General features: G+C 38.8%; 1 protein-coding gene across 1 annotated transcript in view; it reads right to left on the bottom strand.

Moving 5' to 3' along the window:
* Window positions 1-4,912: 4,912 nt before the first annotated feature.
* STK24 (serine/threonine kinase 24) overlaps window positions 4,913-22,658 on the bottom strand; it is a 44,285-nt gene continuing 26,539 nt past the window's right edge. The window contains exons 3-10 of the mRNA XM_009288337.2: window positions 20,930-21,038; window positions 20,657-20,814; window positions 16,289-16,474; window positions 15,893-16,038; window positions 13,528-13,651; window positions 12,500-12,568; window positions 7,396-7,532; window positions 4,913-4,977 (exon numbers count right to left, since the gene is read on the bottom strand). Coding sequence (XP_009286612.1) covers window positions 4,941-4,977; window positions 7,396-7,532; window positions 12,500-12,568; window positions 13,528-13,651; window positions 15,893-16,038; window positions 16,289-16,474; window positions 20,657-20,814; window positions 20,930-21,038 — 966 coding nt within the window. The 3' untranslated portion in view covers window positions 4,913-4,940. The remainder of the gene's footprint in view (window positions 4,978-7,395; window positions 7,533-12,499; window positions 12,569-13,527; window positions 13,652-15,892; window positions 16,039-16,288; window positions 16,475-20,656; window positions 20,815-20,929; window positions 21,039-22,658) is intronic.

Raw genomic sequence — 22,658 nt, 5'->3', positions numbered from 1 at the left:
ACTGAAAGAAAGTTAGCAGGTAGGGAAACACACACCGTGAGTGCAGAAATCTTGATAAAGGTTTCCGACCAGAGACAAGAGATCTCACAAGAAAAACTTGTTTTAGAGACAAAATCCGGGGCAATATCCCACAATTCTATCAATCAGCTAAGAATAAAACAGAAAAACAAGCAGGACCTGAAAAGCCTTATTTTGGCGCTTTTTTTTTTTTTTTTTTTTTTTTTTTTTTACTACAGAGGACCAATTACGTGGTCTTCTCCCTCAAAAGAGAACATCATTACGGACATGCAGATAGGCAACTCCAGTTGCTACAGCACACAACCATCCCCCCTCTCTGCCGGGGGCACGGCAAAGTTGGCAGAAGAAAAAAAATGGGCAGTGTGGCACACGTACATTTCTAACAGGAGAAAATAGTAACGAAGTATAATTACAGGAGAGCAGCTGTCACACAGTTTGTCACTCGGTTATATGGGTAAAGGCCGCGATGTTTGGGGTTCAGCGAATGGAACTCGGTGCGAGCGCTTCGTCGGTTTCACTGGGCTGGCAGGCTGGGGAACACAAAGCCGGTTTTAAATCGTTGCCGTCTGTGAACTGGCGCATTGTCTTACTATAGGACAAACTGTAATACGGAACTGCACATACTCGACCAAAACAGGACACTATCGATCACGTGTACGTGTAGATAAAAACACCTTAACCAAGAAAAGAACTAAACTTGCCACATGGTTAGGCCATCTGTGCGATATAAGCCTATTAAACTCCCCAACAGAAAAAAATACTCTCAACGTTCTTGCTCAGAAAGTTGTCTGAGTTTAAACAAGAGTTTTCTCTTGTACAAATTCTGGGATTATTACAATTAAAAACTGAACACCAGTTTAGACTCTTTCTCTGTACCATTACCGGCACGGGGGCAATAACCGAGCTAGAGACCTGCAAGAGCATCTCCTCCTGGGAGGAGACCCCCGAATCTCACCTTACTGACCACTCAGATATGGCAAAATTGCATTAAACTTTTCCTTCTTTATTTCTAGGTCGTGTAGTTTACAAGGAGTTTTATTACGTTGGTGTGGAGTGACAAAAGTAAAATTTAAATACACGGTTATAAACAGGCAGCAATATTACAGAAAACAAGATACACACTTTAACTGTCCTCTGTAACCATGCTTTCAAAGAAGGCAGAAAACCATTACATACAATTTGTCTACCGCATACGCTCAGTGCAATTACTAGCACATCCGCAAAATAGAGTTAAAAAGAGCAAGCTTGCAGATTTGTGCTATACTTTAAGCTCCTCCCCAGGAACTTACAAAAATAATTTGCGGTTATACCGATCCTTGCGTTGTGCCTGTGCTTACCAGCACTCCTGATAATCTTCCAGTGGTGACATTTTTGAAGGCAAAAATAGGTTTCCTTAAACGTAAGGCTAATGTAAAACTACTACAAACAGGTACCACGTCTTTTAAAAAATAACGTGGAACGCCACATGAAGTAGTGAGAGCTAAACGAGATGTTTCGCAAGAACATTGAGAGCGCAGGCAGATGAAGGCGTTACGGTGGGTAAAGGAGGACCTGAACTCGCAAGATGCCAGCTGCTTTGCCGTTAAGGGCCAACGCGCACACTCTTACCTTCCCCCTCCGCCCGCCCCTCCTGCGTAGTGAGGGCAGAACACCACAGTTAAATCGTTCCGCGGTAATTGGTTCGTCTGGCCGTACCCACACGGACATACACAAAATGTCTGGAGCTGCAGAGGACCCACGGCACTCCAGAGAAAGAACCGCTTTGTTATTACGCCACGAGCATTCTGTACTGTAGCGATCATGCCGCCATCCTTTAGCAAACTGGTGCTCAACGGCAAAGTGCAACTGCAAGGAAAATTAAGTTAAAAAAATAGATTACACATCTAGTACTTACAAAAAGCAAGCCTTCGGTTCAAATGACTGATTTTATTTTCTTTAAACAGTGAGTTTATTTACTGCCCAATCTTGAAATCCCTGACAAATAAGCAGTTCCACTAATTTAAACGTTTGCATAAACAGGGATAGCTTGTCGCTTAGCATACTCAAGACTGAGTGAAGCAGCACTACCTGCACAGAAAAATCATCAGTGCAACGTTATAACACAGAAATGTTTTCAGCGTGAAACCACCTCTCAAAAATAATCGATACACTTCTTTTTCTTTCAGAAACTGAGGCCATGCTTCTTTCAAACGAAGCTCTTCTTCTGTTACCAATATAGTTCCGATTTTTAAAGCATCAATACTTTTCAATAGCAAATGATTGTAACTTTACATTCAAGATACAGCACGCTTTTTTCAGTGAATCGCAGTTTAAGATAGTCTATATTTAAATAATCTATATATTACCTATAAAAATACACATCTCTACCATAAATGAGGTCTTGTCTTTTTCTAAATGTCCTAGCCTTTTGGCCAATGGCCCTCGCTGCAGGTCTGACTCATCTTAAGCTCCTAAACTAAAGGACACATTCACCAAGCAAATTCTGCGATGGTCTACTCAGAGAAGTATTTCCTCAACATACAGTCCTGGAACGCAACTAAAATGCAACTCAAAAAAATGCATCTGTAACTTTTTAAATGATTGTTCAAAAATAGCGTACCTTAGAATTTCATTCACTTAATTTTCTGATTGAGAAATTCTTGAGATTCCAGCCAGCACCGTAGATTTAACTTCCTGGCTAACTCTCTGAGTTCTGTGCATCTCCAAGTAAGCTCGCTTTAATTTCGAGTCCTTACGTTAACAGATGACTGGGGAAAAGCTTCCACTAATCTATTTATATTTCAAATGCAAACACATCTGTTTGTTTCCGTATGCTGTAACAGCACGTATTTATTGAACGGCTGAACGTTCTACTGTTGAGATGTCAACAGGTGAATTCCCCACTGCACGGTGCTCAGATGTGCAGTTCACAATAGCAGAGCTAAATCTGTTTCCTCAAGGGCAAGCCTATCCTTAATGTGCAAGAGCACCCAAAACACCACAGTTAAAGATATTAATCAAAGAGGAGTTATAAACCGTTGCTCAAACTTACGCGTGGTTCAATCTACCTTACACTCACTTAGCCATAAAGGAAAAGCAGTACCTCGTTACGCTGGCAAACGTGGCGCGTCTGAGAATATGGCTACAAGAATGAGCGCACATATACCCGTTTCTTTCAACTGTTGTTTCAACCTGGCCGGAAGTTTTATAGCTCTGTTAGCCTGACGTGTCCTCTAACTGTTAAATTATTTGATTAATAATAATTAAGGCTATTAATATGCATAGAATAAGGGCTGCCATGGTGATGTGAAGTCCTGCAAGGACACCTCACCTGCTTCCAGAACGGTTAGAGAACCTGGGTCTTTTTGTACCAAGCCAGGTAGATATGCCTATACTTTCAAAATTTTAATCCTTTACCTTCCAAAAGTCATATCTGTTTTGTTTTTTTTTTTTTAATTAAACAGGTAAGTTACCTCAATGTTATGCAAAACATAAAATCATCAGTTTCTTCATTAAAAACAAGGCAAAAATGCTCCCTTAGCTACCAGAATAAGAAGCACCTGAATATAGGTAGCCTTGGTGAGACAAACCGAGGTAAACCTCAGGGTAATACTGTGGGGAAAAAAAATGCCGCCTAACCAACTGTGTGTGCAACTAACATTACTGTTTCCAAGAACTATAAAAGCATAAGTCAGGTATCTTGGAGCACTCACAGGAACAGTGGAAATTTCAAAATTCAGAATTTTCAAGAAGTAACTTTTTTCTGGGGAGACAAGTAATAGGACACAGCATACAACACTCAGGCTCAGTTGTGCAGTCTTTCTGCCTAACGCCTATCACTTTCGGTAAAGAGGTACAGAGATTTAGGCAGCAAGACCAAATACTGAATATATGGATAATTTTTCTTTTACGCTGCAAGACATTCGTTCTAATGATAAAAATAGGCGTGATGAAGAAATATTTGCCACTGCCTCAGAGCCAACGTCTTAATGAGATATTTCAGAATGAATGTAGGTAATAAAGATTTATTTGTGTGAGCATTCAAACATGTTTAGGTGAAAAAAAAAGATCGACCTGAATCTCACTACAAGCTTCACAAATAGCGTCTACTAAAATAGAGCAATACGTATGGTTCAGAATTTGCATTGGCACAATTTAAAACTGAAACCGTGAAAGAGCTCATGCTTTAGGAAAAACAGTGATTTAAAATTTAAAGCTTTGAGAGACGAGGTGTGTTAAATTTAAAACAACCAGAAGTAGTACCATCATTAGAAAGTCAGACTCAGAATACAGATAAAAAGGAAGAAATACTGGAGAAACAGAATAAAATTGTGTCTTTGCTGAGGTACGAACAGAAGGTTCCATAGTACAGGCTTAACTCTTTCAATGGCAAATCCTTCACGTACAAAAATCAAACCAAGATTCACTTGTCACATAATTCAAAATTTACATGTAAGAAAGGCAAGGCAATACTCAGTTATGGCCTGTCAAATATTTACCCCACTAACATTATCTACAGAAGCACTTTACCATTTTGTACACAGTGATTCGTTATGCACGTTGAAAGGCTTTCAGTTAAAAAAGACATTATATACATATCTGTACACACTTCCAACAAACGTACGCCATCGCCCAGTGGAATTCTTAAAGCAAGATACCTGAGGTTTCTCAATATCTTCAATTTCTCTATCACAAACCTAAATATACATTTCAGGTTTTACAAAAAGACACCTCCCTGGAATATGTGCATTATCATTAAAAAAAAATTTATAGCTTTAAGGAGCTGAAAAAGACTGCCTCCATCCGAGAGACTTCGTTTTCATTCTTGCACATGTAGGGATGTCCTTCCGCCAAAGGACATCCCAGCGACTTGAGGGGCAGAACAACATCAGGGTGCGCGCCTTCAATGCAGACACCGTGGGATCTCTGTTGTCTTAGAAAAGTCAGTAGGATGCAGTACTTCCTCCAGCCAGTGAGTATCTGAAAAGGAAAAGAAATAGTTAACCTTGTGACCTTCGGAACAGTGTTCCACAACAAGCAGCAACTAAAAGTTATTCCATTTTATGCTATTGAAGTTCCAGCCTTTTTCCCTGCAGAATGACACCCACCACTGCTGTCACGCTTTGAAGACAAAAGCCAAAGAGCTGAACGACATGTAAAATACACCCTATTAGAACACCGCTGCTTTTCTAATGAATAGCAACAACCCCTGCTCAAGCGTGTACTGAGAAGTATATGATGATGTAAGAATCCAGCATTCTGGGGGCAACAGTTTATGATTCCAACTTTCCTACTTAGCAAGTTTACATCGTAATCTTTCCAAAATGTTACTGGGGCAGGAAACCTCTATTTCTTGGTCTAAGCAGATTCTTAAGAATCATCCAAAGAAAGCAGCACACATTTTAATCACGTTAAGCTTTCAATAAACTTGATAAAACATCAGAGATCAGAACTGGAAGGGGAAGGCAAATGGAATCACTCAAGTTATTGGGCAGATCTTCCGAGGGTCCCAACTAATACATTCAGACAAACTTGGGAAATCCAGTTTTAACCAATCATAAGGGGAATGAAAATCTCATTAGAAACATGTTGTTAAAGAGCCATCTTCAGTAGTTAGCTATCAAATCGAGAGGATATTGCAAGTGGATACAATAAATGACTTAATGATGTAATTTTTTTGCATATTTCTTGTAGTATTCAAACAAGAAGGAACTATCTTTTCAGAAGCTGACTCGCTCCAAAAACAGCTTTATCCATGAGGGATACCTACTAAGCTATGGAAGGGTTCAAACTCCTTTTTAGGGGGGGATCCTGCCATTCATTTCTTTCACTCACTTTCTGGAAGGAGTGCTAGTCATGATCACACACTAGCTGAATATCATCCCTGGAGTAAGAGAAAGTTCACCCAGATGTGACTCATCAACAAACATTCTCTATGAATATTTCTCTCTCTCCTTCAAAGAAAATGAAGTGCCTGCCTCCACTGTTATGAGACATTATGACCGAGAAAAACAGCAGTAGTCCAAGGAAGCAAACAAGGAAAACAAAATGCTAAATAGGTATATAAAGGGTTCTGAAATCTATCTCCTAGGACAAAAATGATGACTGTTGCTGTCACGATAGGAACAAGTAAGATCATCTCCAGCATCCGCAAAAGAAGCGCCCAGTGGAAAGCCTGTCTCTACACGGTCACCTTCAGCTTTAATAGCAGCAGCAGCCGTCTTTGAGGTTCCCAGTTCCAGGAAGGCCCTCTACCAGGCTGACAGAAGCTTGACACTGATTGGACTTGACATTGGACTGATGAAAGACTGGGATCAGTTTTGGAACCCCTAATGGAAACAAACTGAGATGGAAGCTCCAGAAACTCTTTCAAGCCTGCCAGGATCAACTGAAAGGAGAATCAGGACATCTGGCATCAAGGAGTGACCTTTTAGCACTAGAGATGCTCACTGGGCTTCATGCTTAACAGCCCAGAAAGCAAGAAACACGACTGCTTGCAGATTTCTTGGCAGTGGTTTTTACTGAATGACAGTGTCAGCCTGGCAATCCTCTGCTTTAACTTCAGAGGTGTGAATTCTTAAACTTTACCAAGCTATGGTTAGAGACAGTACAAGGGAGGCACCTGCTCAGAGGGATCTTTTTCAAGGTAGCAGTCCATGATTAATCATTGCCGTGAGTTTTTTCTAGTACCAAGCAATCCAACCTGGATGGTGTAGATTCACAACAGCTGTGGACTCCTGGATTCAAGGTTGTATTTAAAGTCTCTTCAAGCAGTAATTCTGAAATTTATGCCCCTGATCTTTTCCTGTGTAGCATTTAAAAGAACAGCAAATTGAGTGTTCGTTAAGAATATATTCCTGACCTAAGCAGTTAGAAAATCTCTTATGAAATTTGGCCTTTTGAAGTAATACAAAAAGTTGGTTTTGGAGGTACCACCAAAAGGCCATACAGACTATCTTAAATGAACAAACAAGGAACCACTTACTCTGTGACTGAAAGAAACACAAATTAACTGAACAGTCCATTTATCGAAGTGGGTAAAAGAAATTGAGAGTGATACAGGGCATCCTCTGCAACATACACCCAGACACTGAGAAAGCGTGAATGTCCCTTATAGGAACCACAAAGGGAAGAGGCTGTCTAGCCTCATCTGACACACAAGATGCACACCAACAGGATGAACGTACATATGGGCTATCACCTGAAGCCAGAAATTAGAACTGCTGATATGATTAGTTTTTTTTCTACTAAGCAAACACAACTGTACAAACTATAGGCACAAGTGGTTTTTTTCCTCTATTATAAACAGAAATTAATTCTTTCAATTTAACACTAGTCAAATATTTGTAGAATCAGATCTGCAATTTTCTGTAACCCTTAGTGAAATAGTTTTGTTACCTCTGAAGCCTCTGCACAAGGCGTGACACCATGTTATCTGCAATGCCCGGACAAGCCTCTTCAGCTAAATAAATAGCCTTTCTCAGTTCTTCTATGGAATCTGTGTTACCTCCACACACTTCACTCTTCTCTTTCAACTGAAAAAAAAAACAGGAAGAGGTATATTAATAAAGATATTCATAAATATTTCTATAAACAATACAATGCAAAAGCTTGTTAGGAAGTGACCGCCAGTGTTCACAATGTCAGGATTTGACTTTCATTATACACCCTCACATCCTGAAGACATTTTTCATCCTGATGTTAGTCTTTGCAATAGTTATCAGGATGTCATTCATCTTCACAAGCCTTCAATCATTCACATATCCTTTTCAGCGTGCTCACATTCAAAAATTACGACAAAGTATCCCAAGAAAGATGCACTATTTACCTGTAGCTGTTCGGTGTCAAGATGTGCTGCTTATACATACTCACTTTAGTATACATACTTGTACACCAATAGCTTATACGTATACACTGCAGGTGCACTTGTGCAAGCACTGTTAGAAAACGTTTTCATCCTGTCAACTCTATTAACAGAGTACCCTGAGCACTCTCTCATCTCTCCCCTGAAGCAAAGGATCCCATGATTAGCCAGGAACTGAGAGCTGAGAGGGAACATCTCAGTGCTTCGCTTATGTAGGAGCTGGTATAATACACTGAGTATGGCTGGTAAAATGCTTTCTTTCTCAGAACTCACTAAAGAACATTCAAAACCGGTGTGGGCTTCCTTGGAAAAAGTGTTATGTTACTAGTAGTAAGGGTGAATAAAGGCATGGCCTTCTTCCAGGGACCGGACTTGTCCCAGCAGGTTGGATGTCTGCATCTACAAGTTTCTCTCCACATTTATCACTACAGCTGTTGTCAAGAGCTGCTTTGCAGCATCCTCTTAAGGATGGAATCAAAGTCATTTCTCGGGGCCGGGGAAGGGGACATACTGGTGTATATCCCCCCCCATTTCTCGGGGCCGGGGAAGGGGACATACGGGGGACGGGGGATGGACGACTGGTGAAAAAAAATACTCCAGTTGGAAGCTGACTGGGTTTACGAGTGCTTTGGACCAAAGAGTTTGAGTTGTTTACGCAGAACTAAAGAACAGTGAAATATTTTTCTACATATTTCTCTACAAATTATTCAGTTAATTTAAGAGTCGTCTCTGAATGCTGGACCTATAGTCTGCCTTTATGCCATTACTGCCAGTAATGAAGAAAGCTTAGCTTGAACAAATGGAAAGTTTGTGCCACTTTCTGGGATATAATGTGGGCATGCATACACTTTTGGCCCTACTTAAGTATAGCACAGGGGATTGTGTCACATGGAATAAGCATGATCCCTGGAAAGCAGAATTAATAGATCAAGACGATTTTGAGTTCAGTGTAGTACAAGACATTCTGGAGGGAACAAAGTGGCAGTGAAGTTCTTTGGAGATGTCCAAGCACTAAAGCAGCCTTTCAGAACTTTCTGAAGTGGACTTTCAACAGGTGTCAGGAACTACTGCTCAAGAGTTGCCATCAGCATTGAGGAAAGGTTTTTCTTTAAAAAGGAATCTGAGTCTTGCAAGGGAAAACATAAAGGAAATAATCATTGTTCTAGTTCCACATTTAGCGATGGCTTATAGGTATGTTAGGGCATCCTCCTGAGAGTAACTCAGGTCTCAACAAAAGGAAATCAAGAGGTCTGTGTGTGTGTAGAACAGCTGAGGTACAACCACAGCAGTAGGAAGGCTTCTGCACTTTTCTTTGGCTGCTGCTTGTGTTCTCTTTTCACTACATTCAGGATGCTCAAGAGTGAGATCTTGCATACAAAGCATAGGTAACAGGAAGACACAACTGCCTTTTCTTTTCCCAGTAATAACTAACCCTTTCTTAGTCTAAACTGGGAAGTCACAGCTTGAGGACAAGATGATAGAAGTAGACAGTAGTGGAAACATTACGACAAAGGACACCTCCAGATCTCCTGCCTTCAAAAAGGAACCCAGAATGAGATACCACATGCAGTACTCACAGCCAGCATCCTCTGATGAGGAGAAAGAAACCACATCAGGGTGGTAGCTGGTCACTGAAGATCACAAATAACTGACAAGCATGACAGCTTTGTTCATTTTCAGGCTGTGTTTTGTTTTCTGTTGTTTGGGCGTTTTGTTTTGTTTGGGGTTGGGTGTTTTGTTGGTTTGCTTTTTGTGGGTTGTTGGGGTTTTTTTTGTGGTTTTTTTTTTTAATTGCTTTGCTGAGGTGCACCAAGCTTCAGATTACTACCAGCAACACAGAGGCAGGGGCCAGTGGCAGTGAAGTTCTTTGGAGATGTCCAAGCACTAAAGCAGCCTTTCAGAACTTTCTGAAGTGGACTTTCAACAGGTGTCAGGAACTACTGCTCAAGAGTTGCCATCAGCATTGAGGAAAGGTTTTTCTTTAAAAAGGAATCTGAGTCTTGCAAGGGAAAACATAAAGGAAATAATCATTGTTCTAGTTCCACATTTAGCGATGGCTTATAGGTATGTTAGGGCATCCTCCTGAGAGTAACTCAGGTCTCAACAAAAGGAAATCAAGAGGTCTGTGTGTGTGTAGAACAGCTGAGGTACAACCACAGCAGTAGGAAGGCTTCTGCACTTTTCTTTGGCTGCTGCTTGTGTTCTCTTTTCACTACATTCAGGATGCTCAAGAGTGAGATCTTGCATACAAAGCATAGGTAACAGGAAGACACAACTGCCTTTTCTTTTCCCAGTAATAACTAACCCTTTCTTAGTCTAAACTGGGAAGTCACAGCTTGAGGACAAGATGATAGAAGTAGACAGTAGTGGAAACATTACGACAAAGGACACCTCCAGATCTCCTGCCTTCAAAAAGGAACCCAGAATGAGATACCACATGCAGTACTCACAGCCAGCATCCTCTGATGAGGAGAAAGAAACCACATCAGGGTGGTAGCTGGTCACTGAAGATCACAAATAACTGACAAGCATGACAGCTTTGTTCATTTTCAGGCTGTGTTTTGTTTTCTGTTGTTTGGGCGTTTTGTTTTGTTTGGGGTTGGGTGTTTTGTTGGTTTGCTTTTTGTGGGTTGTTGGGGTTTTTTTTGTGGTTTCTTTTTTTTTAATTGCTTTGCTGAGGTGCACCAAGCTTCAGATTACTACCAGCAACACAGAGAGGCAGGGCCCCATAGCTGAGCAAGCCTCTTCAGCCAAGGCTCCTAAGTTGTATCAGAGTTCAACTGAAGGAGAAGGATGCAAAGCACAATTTTCCCCTGTAAGATTACTTATAGGGACAGCAGTTGTTTTTTACACCTGTGTGCTGCGTCAAAACCTTTGAAGCCTCCATGACGACAAAAAGCTCTGAAAGCTCTGAAAAAGCTTTGTTCTTTTTGGAGTAATTCCATGGAGTAACTCACTAATTTAGCTAGCAATAATTCCTGAGGGTGCAGATATCTTTGGTTTGAATGCTAAGCAAATGGAACACTGAAAAGGTAACATAAGGCTTCCTCTAGACAGAGCAGAGGCAGTAGCCACGCCCGTAAGAAAAAGGAAACCCTGCAATGAGATTCTGGAACAGTTTGGGAAAGTTGTGGCTATCCACCAGAAGTTGCATGGAAGAGGAGTCTGAAGTATGAACCAAACAGCAGCTACCAGACCAAGAGTCTTCTCCCACTGCATGAAAAGATACAACAAACAAGTGTGTGAGGAAAAATTTTTCTGTAGCCTCTACATGCTATAGAGATGAAAGTAAATGGCAATCTTAATAAGGACTACAGTGAAAAATGTTTGTGTTGCTGCAGCAGTGCTAGGGGAATCGTATACCCACAGGGATCAGCAAGTGGCAATTAAAGGAATGGCCTTGAAAATGAAAATGGGAAGCAAGAAAGGCAAAGAATGACACAGCAACTACTTAGCAATACCATGGGAAGGAAGAACCCAGAGCAGAGATGTCTAGAAGACAGGTAATAAAGGGCATGGTGGAGAGAAAATGAAAGATAAAGCAAGCATAAAAAGGGAGGATGGAGTGTGGAAGACAGTGGATGCAGGACCTATATCATGCTTGGTATTGGAAAAGGAGAAGGAAGACCTAAAGGAGATGCAGAGCAACCAGAAAAATGTTTGGGAGACGGAAGAGTAGGGAATTGAAAGAAAATTCTCAAGCAGAGGGAAGCAAGTGGGTAATACCTAAAGAACTGCAATGGAAAATGCCAAAAATCCCGGTTTAAAGTGTTTCTCCACTTTACATAGAAGAATGACAGGCTGACGGAATATTGGAGTCTGAATAACCAATACAGAGGTCATCCCCTTTATGTAAATTTCATTGCTTTACTGCACTCAATATTCTTAATGAGCAGCATGCAAAACTCGATGATAATCCTCTGAAACAGGACTTTATTCATTAGAACAAAATTAAGACAACATCTTCTTATTAGAACAATTTCTCTAACTTTATTTCTGTAACAGTTACAATGATTGAAATCATTATTTAAATAAAAAATCGTCATATCAAAGCTAGGGTGAGAGCGGAGTTTTTGTTTCTTAGAGTTCTATCAACTTTTTAAAATAATCACATCTTCATAAATATCTGGCTTCCCCTTCATATGTTTTGGGTTTTTTTTTAAAGTTGTTTTTAAGTATTTGGAAAAAACAAATATAAAAAATATAAAATTCAAAATGGGAACAAAATACAGTTTTCAACACTGAAACTCAAAAGTTAAGCTCTTGCTGATCTGGTCCACAGCCCTATCTTGGAACACTGAAGAACTTAAAATTTGTAACAGAAAAAATGACAGATAAAGAGATAAAGTAGTGTAAAAAAATGGAATGCTGCAATCCAAACATTTACATACCTTTTTGGTTTTCATGTTCATTGCTTTAGATTAGCATGGTCGATGTTGCTACCATGCATATGAAGTATTATTAGAAGCAAAACAAAGCTCTCAAAAGCAGACACGCATGAAAGCAAAGGGTACAGGTAAAACTGTAACACATCAAGTCCCAAATGGGTTGTAGAAACCTTAGTTGTCATTCATCATATTTTTCTATTTTTCAGAGACATAAATCCTGGAATTGTTAAGTTTTAAAGCAATAACTTACCTCTGCAAATAAAGGGGAGATAACTGTAGACAGGCATTGGGATAGAGGCCTCTTTGGGATATCCTTTTCCTTTAAAGAAAACAAAATTCTGACCAATTTTATTTCTGAAAAAAAGCATCCGCATTGTGTTCTGTTTCTAATTAAAGAAAAAAATAGTTCCAACACACTACATTTTATGAAAAAATCTGTTTCTATGTATATACAAATATGTAAAGTGTTCTACAACAGACTATTCCAAAGCACTGTGGAAAATGGAGGCTGAATTAAAATTTGAGGCTACGGCACCTCAAATACATGCAAGCTCAAAATTTAGGGGGGGGGGCAAACCACCAAAACCAAAAAACCAACCAAAAAACCCCCACCAGACAACACTACTGAGCATGTACTAAGTCACAGACATAGAGATTTACTAGGTTCCTCCCGTATGATACAATGTTTTTCTTATATTTCTCCAGTTCTGATAAGGGCACACACCCAGAATTTTCAGAGCCAGGGTAGCAACCACTTGCCCAGCCACACAGGCTGCAGGAAATATGATGGAGCAGCTCCTAAACATCCCTTATTCTATTTTTTGGTGGGGTTTTTTTTGGACACATGCACATTCTATTCTTTGCTACATTGTAGACTTTTTTTCCTAAAAGACCAGAATGCCTTCCCCAAAACCCAGTCTAGCTTTGTACTGTACTGGTTAAATTTACTTTACAGAAGGAAGATTTTAAAAATAAAATATTGCCTGGTCTTCCTCCAGTGGTAATATTTCACAAACAACAGAAATATTTTGGTACATATTTCACGAACTACAGAAAAGGGACACATTTACAGAATACCCAAACTTCAGGACTTACTCAAAACGTTTTGTGAAAGGCAACTGTAGCAAATACATTTTTAGCAAAAATTATGAAAATTTTACAATTTAAATGCTTTTAAAGGTATATAATAAATAGACTTGTAAAAAATACAGAATCACCCCACTAAATTATTAAAGCAAGAATTATCTCCTTGTATAATACCGTCAATATTTTGAGCACCTTATTTCTTTGCAACTCCAAAGGCTGGGCTGCTCCGTTTTCTAGATTCTTGGGGTCTTTTTCTCTTATTGTAAAGATCCACTCTCCTGAATCACTCCCACCTGAAGCCTGGCCATCTGGTTCACTTTGGGATGAGGAGGGGGGGAAAAAAAGTTTTATTACCTACACCTTATTGTCCATATTCATTCAATATATATGCTAAACATAAAAACTCCAGTCAAGACCAAAAATCAGGATTCTATTGTGCAAGCCAATAAGTATAAAGACAAGTATGAAAAGTAATGTAATTTATCTTTTGCGGAAATTAAACAAACAAACAAAAAAAAAGAAACCAAGATACTTCACAATGTTAAATTAACTTCAAAAAGAAAGAGAGGCATTACAGATGGAAAACATTATCCCAAGTTACGTAACAAGTAACATGAAGTGGTTTATTGCTATCTGAAAACTGGCTTTAGCAGAGTACCTCAAATCATTAGGGATGGGGGAAAAATTAGGAGACTTAATTCACTTTTTTGCCTAGAAAAACAGCTAAGACCCTAGCTTAGAATACCTTTGAGGAAGACGGTTCATCCCCAGCCTGTTAGCAAGGTAATTTCCCACTTCAAAAAAATTGGCTAAAAAAGTACAGATACAGCATGGCTTTAACAAACTGCATCACCGTAAATCAATCTTTTGCCTCATTTTTTTGTGGATGGCATAGTAATTTTTTCTATAACTCCTGCGAAGTTAAAAGAACAAAAATATTTATGCTGACACTAATCCGTCACTGCATTACATTTCTCCTCTCACTACGATAAATATCCTTCTCTAACTTCATTTCTTCCTGATCTGTGAATTAAGTGTGATTTGCAAGAAAACCACCAACTAAAAGGGCATGTAGTGGCTACTGTACAAAAAGTATTTGGCGTGGTCTACCAAGTCAAAAAGCACATGATCAGTGTGAGAAAATTCTCCAAGATTTCTGCCTGAAGCCACACAGAACTTCTGGCTGTCACTGAAAGAGGCAGGTCTACCTTCCTTGTATACGTTAGCTCTAGCAAGCTGATCCAACAGTAAAATATTTATCGATTTGGAAAGTTAGTATTCCAGCATGCCAAATCAACTCACCCTTTTATCACATCTAATACAAGGGCTGCTGTGGAAGCAGAGGAGGGGAAAGCAGGCTTAGACATAACGTTAAATTGTCTCACAAGCACGCAATAACCATTCTAGTTCCACTACTCTCCTATACCAAGCCATCAAAGCTGGTCTGATATTCCACAGGAGCAATGGACTGTAACCTCAAAGTTCAGTTAGTAACTGATCTGAGACTAGTTTTAGGACTAGTAATTTACCTTCCAAATCAGACCTGGTTTTGGGCTGGAACTGTGATCACTGGCAGGAATCAAGCCGTTAATAATGTAGGACAAATCTACAGCTGTAATGGCAGCTCATAACTAGCCTGATGCTTGCCATTAGCACACAGACTGGAATTGCAGAGAACAGTTGTGTTTTCTTTATGATGAGGAATTTAACAGGTTTGTGAATAAATTGTGGCAATCCCCTCACTTGATTTTCAAAAGTGTGTAATCTCAGGATACCCACTATTTTCAAAATTACTTTTAGACTAACAAAGTTAAAAAGTTAACTGAGTCGTAATTATTTGTAACTTGGTTTCCTAAGGAAACCAACTCATGAACCTATTGAACAGATCCATCAAAATTTGATGGAGAGAAGTAAAAATTGGAAAGGAAAGAAATCTGGAAATATTTACAACCCTCCTCCTTTTTCAATAAATAATTTGACATTTCATGACTATCATGCTGTAATGGCCCAACCTTTCTGGAAGGACAGAAAAGAAAAAAACACCCTCATAAAAAACCCTAGGTAATATGGTTTGTACCCCAAAACCCCATTATTATGGAAGCACTGTCCACTAACCCTCTCTTACATGCAAGGATATGCTGCTGCCTGTTTACTCAGATAGCCAGAATGAGGGGCAGCCTGCCACCAAGGAGACAACTCCCCTCCCTAGGTGGCCACATGCACACACAGCACAGTGCATGTGCACACTGCTACTCGGCTGTGCAGGGTGAGACTTACCTTCTGCTCGCATGACAGGAGTAACAGTTGGCCTTATGTCTAGGAAGGACCCTAGACCCTACATAAGAGAGAAGGTAGTATAGAATAGGCCACGAGAATTGTTCTCAGCGACTGTAATTTGCATGAAATCCCTTGCAACACTGAAACCAAGATTTCATTAGTTTACCAAGGCTGCTAAGCTGAAAAGCTGTAAACAACAGAACACAGGAATACATGTGCTAAAAATAACTACTTGGCTCCTGTATTTACAAAGGATATTTCACAAACTCATCAAACTTACGTATCTGAGTCATCAGAACTGGAGTCGTCATGACTTTGTTCAGACTTCCATCTCTTGTGCCTATCAATAAGGTCAGTCAGGTAGGAAGTTTTCTTTGAGTTTCGTAAAATAAATTTGTGTTTTAAGAGCTCTTTTGCAGTAGGTCTCTTAAAAAAAAAAAAATATTTTTTTACCACATTTGAGAGTGTTAAGTGACTCACTATAGAAATATTAAGAAATCCAGACTTCAGTCTTGATACAAATGAGATTTTAAATATATACAGTATCTAAGAAAAAAAAGAAAGATGCTGGTGAACATGTTGCCCCATATTAGAAAAGCTGAACTGCACTTATTCATGTAGTTCATGTAAACCAGTCAAGTTCGCTACTATACATTGACAAACAGATGAAACTCACAAAGCTGGGGTCCTTGTTTAAGCAGGCCTCAACAAATTCTTTGAGGGATTTACTGAAGTTTCCTTCCAGCGTTGGTGGATTGTTCTTAGGAATGAGGAACAAAACCTTCATTGGATGCAATTCTGAATGAGGTGGCTCTCCTTTTGCAAGTTCTATGGCTGTTATGCCTAATGACCAGATATCTGCCTGTAAGAAACAATGCTTTTAAGATTAGGTTGGAGAACGAGAAGAAACAGTGTTGCCTGCAAACATAGATTTTAAACCTTTACTGTAAATCATTTGTTCTTGTTAACACAGTCTGGTTTATGTGTTTAACCACATAAAATAAAGTATACAGAGTTCCTTGGTTGTTTTTACTCTACAGCATAAAGTGGTTCTACTTATTAGTGTTATAAACTAGCATTTTTTCCACCATATTCAAGTACACTATGTAAATATAGGGCAAGACTCAAATATTGGCATAAAGGAAAATGTTATAACATGCACAAGATTTTTCCTCAACAAGCTAGTACAACCATCAGAAATTTAATAGATCAGAATATAATTTTCCTGGGGTTTAACACTGTATTACTTCTTCACAGACTAGAGAAATGCAGTCTAGAACAGTATTATTCAACTTTTTCAACCCAAGAGTTCAACGAGTGAAGTATTTGGTCGAAGTAGCTTCTGAAATATTGACAGCACTTTTCTACCTGATCTGCTTTGTAGACCTTCTCCTGTGAGCCATGTCTTGTAGGCCAAGAAGGCCTGATCTAAATCAAACTTCCCTAAGTCATGCCCATGCAAAATGCAGATCCAAAGGCTTACAGCCAAGTTAGAGGGACAAATCAAGAATGCAGCAGAGACCAGTGCTAGATCCGCTACCATTTAATTTCATTGATGACTTGGATTCACATTGTTACTGGATGCCACAATATGCATATTGGGTTTTTTAGAGAAGATTATTTAAATATATGTTTCATAGGTTTTTATTATCAAAATGTGCTACTCCTTCTAGGGAACGCTGTCTCCCTAGATGCAAACCCTATTTCCAAATCTGCCTGAAGTAATGTGAAGTAATACATCATAATCCTCTATGTTCTCCTGAAATAACAGACCTAAAAGTCAAAAGAATGGGTGAATAAACCCCTCAGAAAGGTGAAAGAAAAAAAATTTCACAGAACCATCTGTTCCAAAGGACAAAATATCAATTACAAATATTTATGTTTTGTTTCTTCTGTTTCTTTTGAAGTGAAAGCAGAACAAAGATTTATCCTCAGGAAAACAGGAAAGATCTGAAGCGAGCTGTCTGGTTTTACTCCCAAACAGAGCATTTGGAACTTTGCTATGCTGTAAACAGATCTATTTCCAGGTACTGGATAGAGTAGAGATTTCATTTTTCACTGCTGTCCTTACTAAGTGTCCCTCTAATCCATCTGTCTCTGCTCAGTTGATATGTTAGGTTGTCTTTGACTAAGTCATAGAGGACTACAGGCTGATAGCTGCAATGTATGCACCCATTCCACTATCATAGCTACATACTACAGCATGACTGAAAACAAGCTCCTTCTTCCTTATTCAGACAGTATTCTATTGTTAAGAGCTTAGTTACTTAACTTTGCAAGTAAGTATGGAAAAAAAACCAACGCTGAGTCAATTAGCATACCATCGAATTTATGAAATGTTTTGTTAACCCATGTTACAGAACTGCCATCTCGCACTGAGCACACAGGATTACACAAGTATATGAGCTCTGAGTTTCATTTATCTTAATAACAGCATTATCAGCTAAGCTCTCCTCAAGTCTGAGTATAATTGTGAATAACTTCCCTCTAGCAGGAAAGCTTTTCTTGGTTATGAAAGAAAAACGTCACCTGCGAAGATGAGTCTTCATGTTAAACAACTGAGCATTATTACTTCCAATTTACTCCAAATTTCAGTTTCTCAAGAGGAATGTGTTAAAGCCATATAAATGGATAGATTTTCTTCTGCCAGACTTTCAGTCACAGATGGAGTATGTGTATATATAAGTACAAAAATCAAATTTATATGAGTATGTGTGCATAGATATCCACATGCGCGCGCACACATATATAAATACTTCCTTTTTTCCCTCATATATTTATAACTTTCTACTGCTAGTGACCTTCCTCCACAAAAAATGAATGAAAAAGTCCAACAAACCAGGGCTGCACACTGAACTCTTTGAAGTCCAAGATGGGTTTTGGAAGCCCATTCGTGTTGGAAGCATCAAGAACAAACCCCCCAAATCCTCTGGAACTGCAACTCTTCCTTTCACAGATAAGAACGGATCTCAAAAGAGGGATGCAAGTACCAATTGCATGTGTATCCAACTAGGCATATCAAGGATGCGCTGTCTGTGACAACGAAACTCCAGAACAAGTGCAAATCGGTCCTCCAAATGGGGAGGGAGAAGCATGACCTTAAGAAGTGATGACACTATATCATCACTAAGTTTTACCACAAGTTACGATTTTTACAGTTTCAAATCTTGCACAAAAATTATTCTTCTAAGTTCAGATGAGAGTCAGCAAGTCACTGGTAACTACTATTTATTGCAGTACTGCCATAAGTCTTTCCTCTTCCATTCTAATGAGTAAAATTTAGTCTGACTTTGAAGCTTTTGTAAGTCAAAGAAAACAGGCTATGTGCAAGAGAAAAACATTTTAAAAATAAATATTTATTTTTCTATTAGAAATTCTATAGTAGTAAGGACAGAGAACTAGATATGGGAAAACTGAAGCAGATAAGAAAAGATGCTGACTTTCAGATGAAGAAAGGAATCAAAACAGGATGAAGAAGTAAGAACTATTTCCAAAATAACAGAAATTAGAAAGAAGGGAAAGATCCTACGGGGACATTTTATCAAAGAACAAATAGCTTGGAGAGAAGGAAATAAATGGTATGGGAAAAGATAAATAAAAAAGGAAAAGAAATTAAAAAAACAGGTGGTAGCTTTTATATAAAGCTTATAGTCATTTTTTGACATTTCACTATCTTTCCCCATGGCTGATAGTTTCTTTAGCAGCTAGATTTTATCACCCCCGTGGATTACTTGGACTTGAAAAATAAACTACAAGAGAAAATGAAAAATAAAGTTGAAATTTTTGCTATCGAGTACACCTCTCAGATTAGCTACTGACCATATTGAAATGCAAACATTACAGCTAACTTACTCTCTCACACAAGCCATCTGGAAATCCTATGTTCTCAAATATATCAGTCTGAATTATTATTTACAAAAGTCTGAAAGAAGCTGTTGAAATTTTAGTATCTATGTCAAAAATCACATACTTTGATTATTTTTTAGGCAATAAAGACAAGTGTTGGAATGTCTTGTAAACATACCTTGCAATACATGGTCTGAGAAAGAATAATAGGAATATCTTAAGGACACAAAAGAGTTTGGGAATGGGACTGAATAAAGTGAGAATGGAATGGGCAATTCTGTACGGCAGTTAAGGAATACACAGCTCACATATGCATAAAGCAGTCCAAAAAGCCTCACATAATCTTGAGAGCACAGTATCAGGAACATAAATTGGGACTTGGTTTGACATTGCTCAGTTTCACATATTTTAAAAGAAAAATACACAAAACTTACGTCATTTGTCAAATCCTGAATTAAAACAGCATTTTTCAAAAATGCAGACATTTTTTGTCTATGAAAAAACCCTGCTTCTCTACCCTAACAAAAGATATTTCTATTGTGATCCAACTGTATATTACAATGGATATATTGTGCTTGTGTTGCGATTTCAGTACACTGCTGTACCACTCTTCTAAATCAAAATCCTGTGGAATGTAAATATCTACAAATAAGTAAATTTGATATTAAACATTAAACCCTCCTTGTACGGAATATCTAGAAGAACGTGGTCAGAGAGTAGCATAGACCTATGCAGCACATTCTTCCACAGGTGAATAACAGCACTTTCAAACAACACTTTCACGCCCACCAAATCCATACTCTTCAACAGTCTTGCTGACTTTTTTTTTTTTCTTTCTAACAACAAGTGGAAGCATATTAACATTTTGTATATATTTAGTCTCTTCTACTTTTAAACAACCATCAGAAATACTCTATTTTTTTAATTCAAAAGAGTGGGATAAAAGGCGACAGGATATACTTGTCAATATCGTAATATTTCTTGCCATCTGGATGAGCTTAATACACTAGGAAACTTAAGGTTTGGATACAAATTAGGAAAGCTTCTTTCCTTGCCAACAGCTTTTAGCTGCTAGGTATCACCTAAACGTACACCTGTCTAGACACAGCCAAAATTATTACCTACATTCTGAAGACCAACCTATGTAAATCAAGTTAAAAAAGGAAGGGACTTTGGCTAATGCCTTGAAATACCTTACCTTCGAATCATATGCCGATTGCTTTATTACTTCAGGTGCCATCCAAAATGGTGTTCCCACAAAGGTATTCCTCTTTATCTGTGTATCTGTTAGTTGTCCTGCTACTCCAAAATCTGCTAATTTTACTTCTCCTTGTTCAGATAGCAATACATTAGCAGCTGGAATAAAGAAGAGGAAATAGTGGAAGTTAAGACATTTGACACTGGAAGGGTGTTCATTTATATTGCATGAGCTCTTCTAATATTATTACAATACAAATGAAAAACAATTTACCTTTAATATCTCTGTGGATTTTCTTTTCTGAATGCAAGTAATCAAGTCCTTTGAGTATCTCCCTCAATATTGTAGCAATCTGGGTTTCATCGAGTGAGCCAGGTTCTAACTAGGAGACACAATTAATGTTTTTATATATATATATATGTGTGTGTGTGTACGTTTATATTAAAAGGAAAAACAGAGAGAACAGAAATAACACTGTGAGTATAAAAAGACTATAAAACTCCTTCTGCCACACCTCAAAACTTCTAATTTGCTAACTTCATAACATGAGATACAACCCAGAATATTCTTTAAAAAAAATACATAGTTCTGAACTAAGTGGCTTGATGAACAAGAGGCAAAGAAATACTTCATTTACCTAAAACACTTTTAAAAGTTTGTTAAAGGCTCCATAAAGACACAGTTTCAAGTTATTGCTTTGTGGTCAGGTCATAGATATATACACTGCATTTGAAAAGCATCTACATTGTAATCTGATTATTAACGTGACACTGAACTTACACGTGCAACTCCACAGGCCCTATTATGAACCCAAACCTCAAAGTCTGAGAAAAAAACTAAGGCATATAAGGTACCACATCAATCACATATCCTATTACTATATACTGCAAGGGATTTTGTGAAGCGCTCTAAAACACAACTCAAACTGCTAGGCTGACAGAGCATTGCATATTTAAAAAGTTAACTTTTTTCATATAAAACTGAAGGTATAAATCTGCAAATCGTTAGAATTAAAGGTTCCAAGTAATTTAATTCTTATGAGAAGAAACAGCAGTGGTAGAAGATCTCAGAGCTCTCTACAACTGATATAAATTCTAAAAGTGAGTATGCCACTAACTCTAAAGGGACAGAGGAAAGGTCACTACCCAGAAAGGCTTCTTAACCAATAAAGGCATTTCGAGAGAGACACTGAAACTTTGTGGACAACAATTAATATTGGAAATATTTCCAGTATTCTAATTTACTCCACAATAGCAGTCACTGAAACACAATCAAAAAGTTCTACCTCGGAGGCTTCGCTCTGTGAGAAAGCAAGCATTTCACATAAAAAATTTCAGATAAAAATTAGAATATTACACCCCTCAGAAATCGTCAGCTAATAGGTAGGAAGAGAGATAAGATTTCATGTAATGCAGACAACATATTTGTTTTACCTTTGTAGCTTTACTCACAACCCTTTTTGCTTTTCTTTAGCTTTGATAATATACATGATATTGTCACTCCCTGAAACCCACTAAGACATTCTCAAGGCTTTGTTCCGGCTAGGCTGCAAGCACCAGTTCAAGACTTGGCAACATGACACAGCACATCATTGGTAAGTGAGCCTACCAGGGGAGGTGTCTTGCTCGACCTGCTGTTTACTAACAGAGAAGGACTGGTGGGAGATGTGGTGGTCGGAGGCCGTCTTGGGCTTAGCGACCATGAAATGATAGAATTCTCAATTCTCGGTGAAGTAAGGAGGGGGGTCAGCAAAACCGCAACCATGGACTTCTGGAGGGCGGACTTTGGCCTGTTCAGGACGCTGGTTGAGAGAGTCCCTTGGGAGACAGTCCTGAAGGGCAAAGGGGTCCAGGAAGGCTGGACGATCTTCAAGAAGGAAGTCTTAAAGGCGCAGGAGCAGGCTGTCCCCATACGCCGTAAGAAGAACGGGCGGGGAAGACGACCGGCCTGGCTGAACGGGGAGCTCTTGCTGGGACTCAGGAAAAAAAGGAGAGTTTACCGC

This window comes from Aptenodytes forsteri, unplaced genomic scaffold (assembly GCF_000699145.1).
Source record: "Aptenodytes forsteri isolate BGI_AS27 unplaced genomic scaffold, ASM69914v1 Scaffold123, whole genome shotgun sequence".
NCBI lineage: Eukaryota > Metazoa > Chordata > Aves > Sphenisciformes > Spheniscidae > Aptenodytes > Aptenodytes forsteri.
This window is presented reverse-complemented; position numbering and strand designations above follow the sequence as displayed.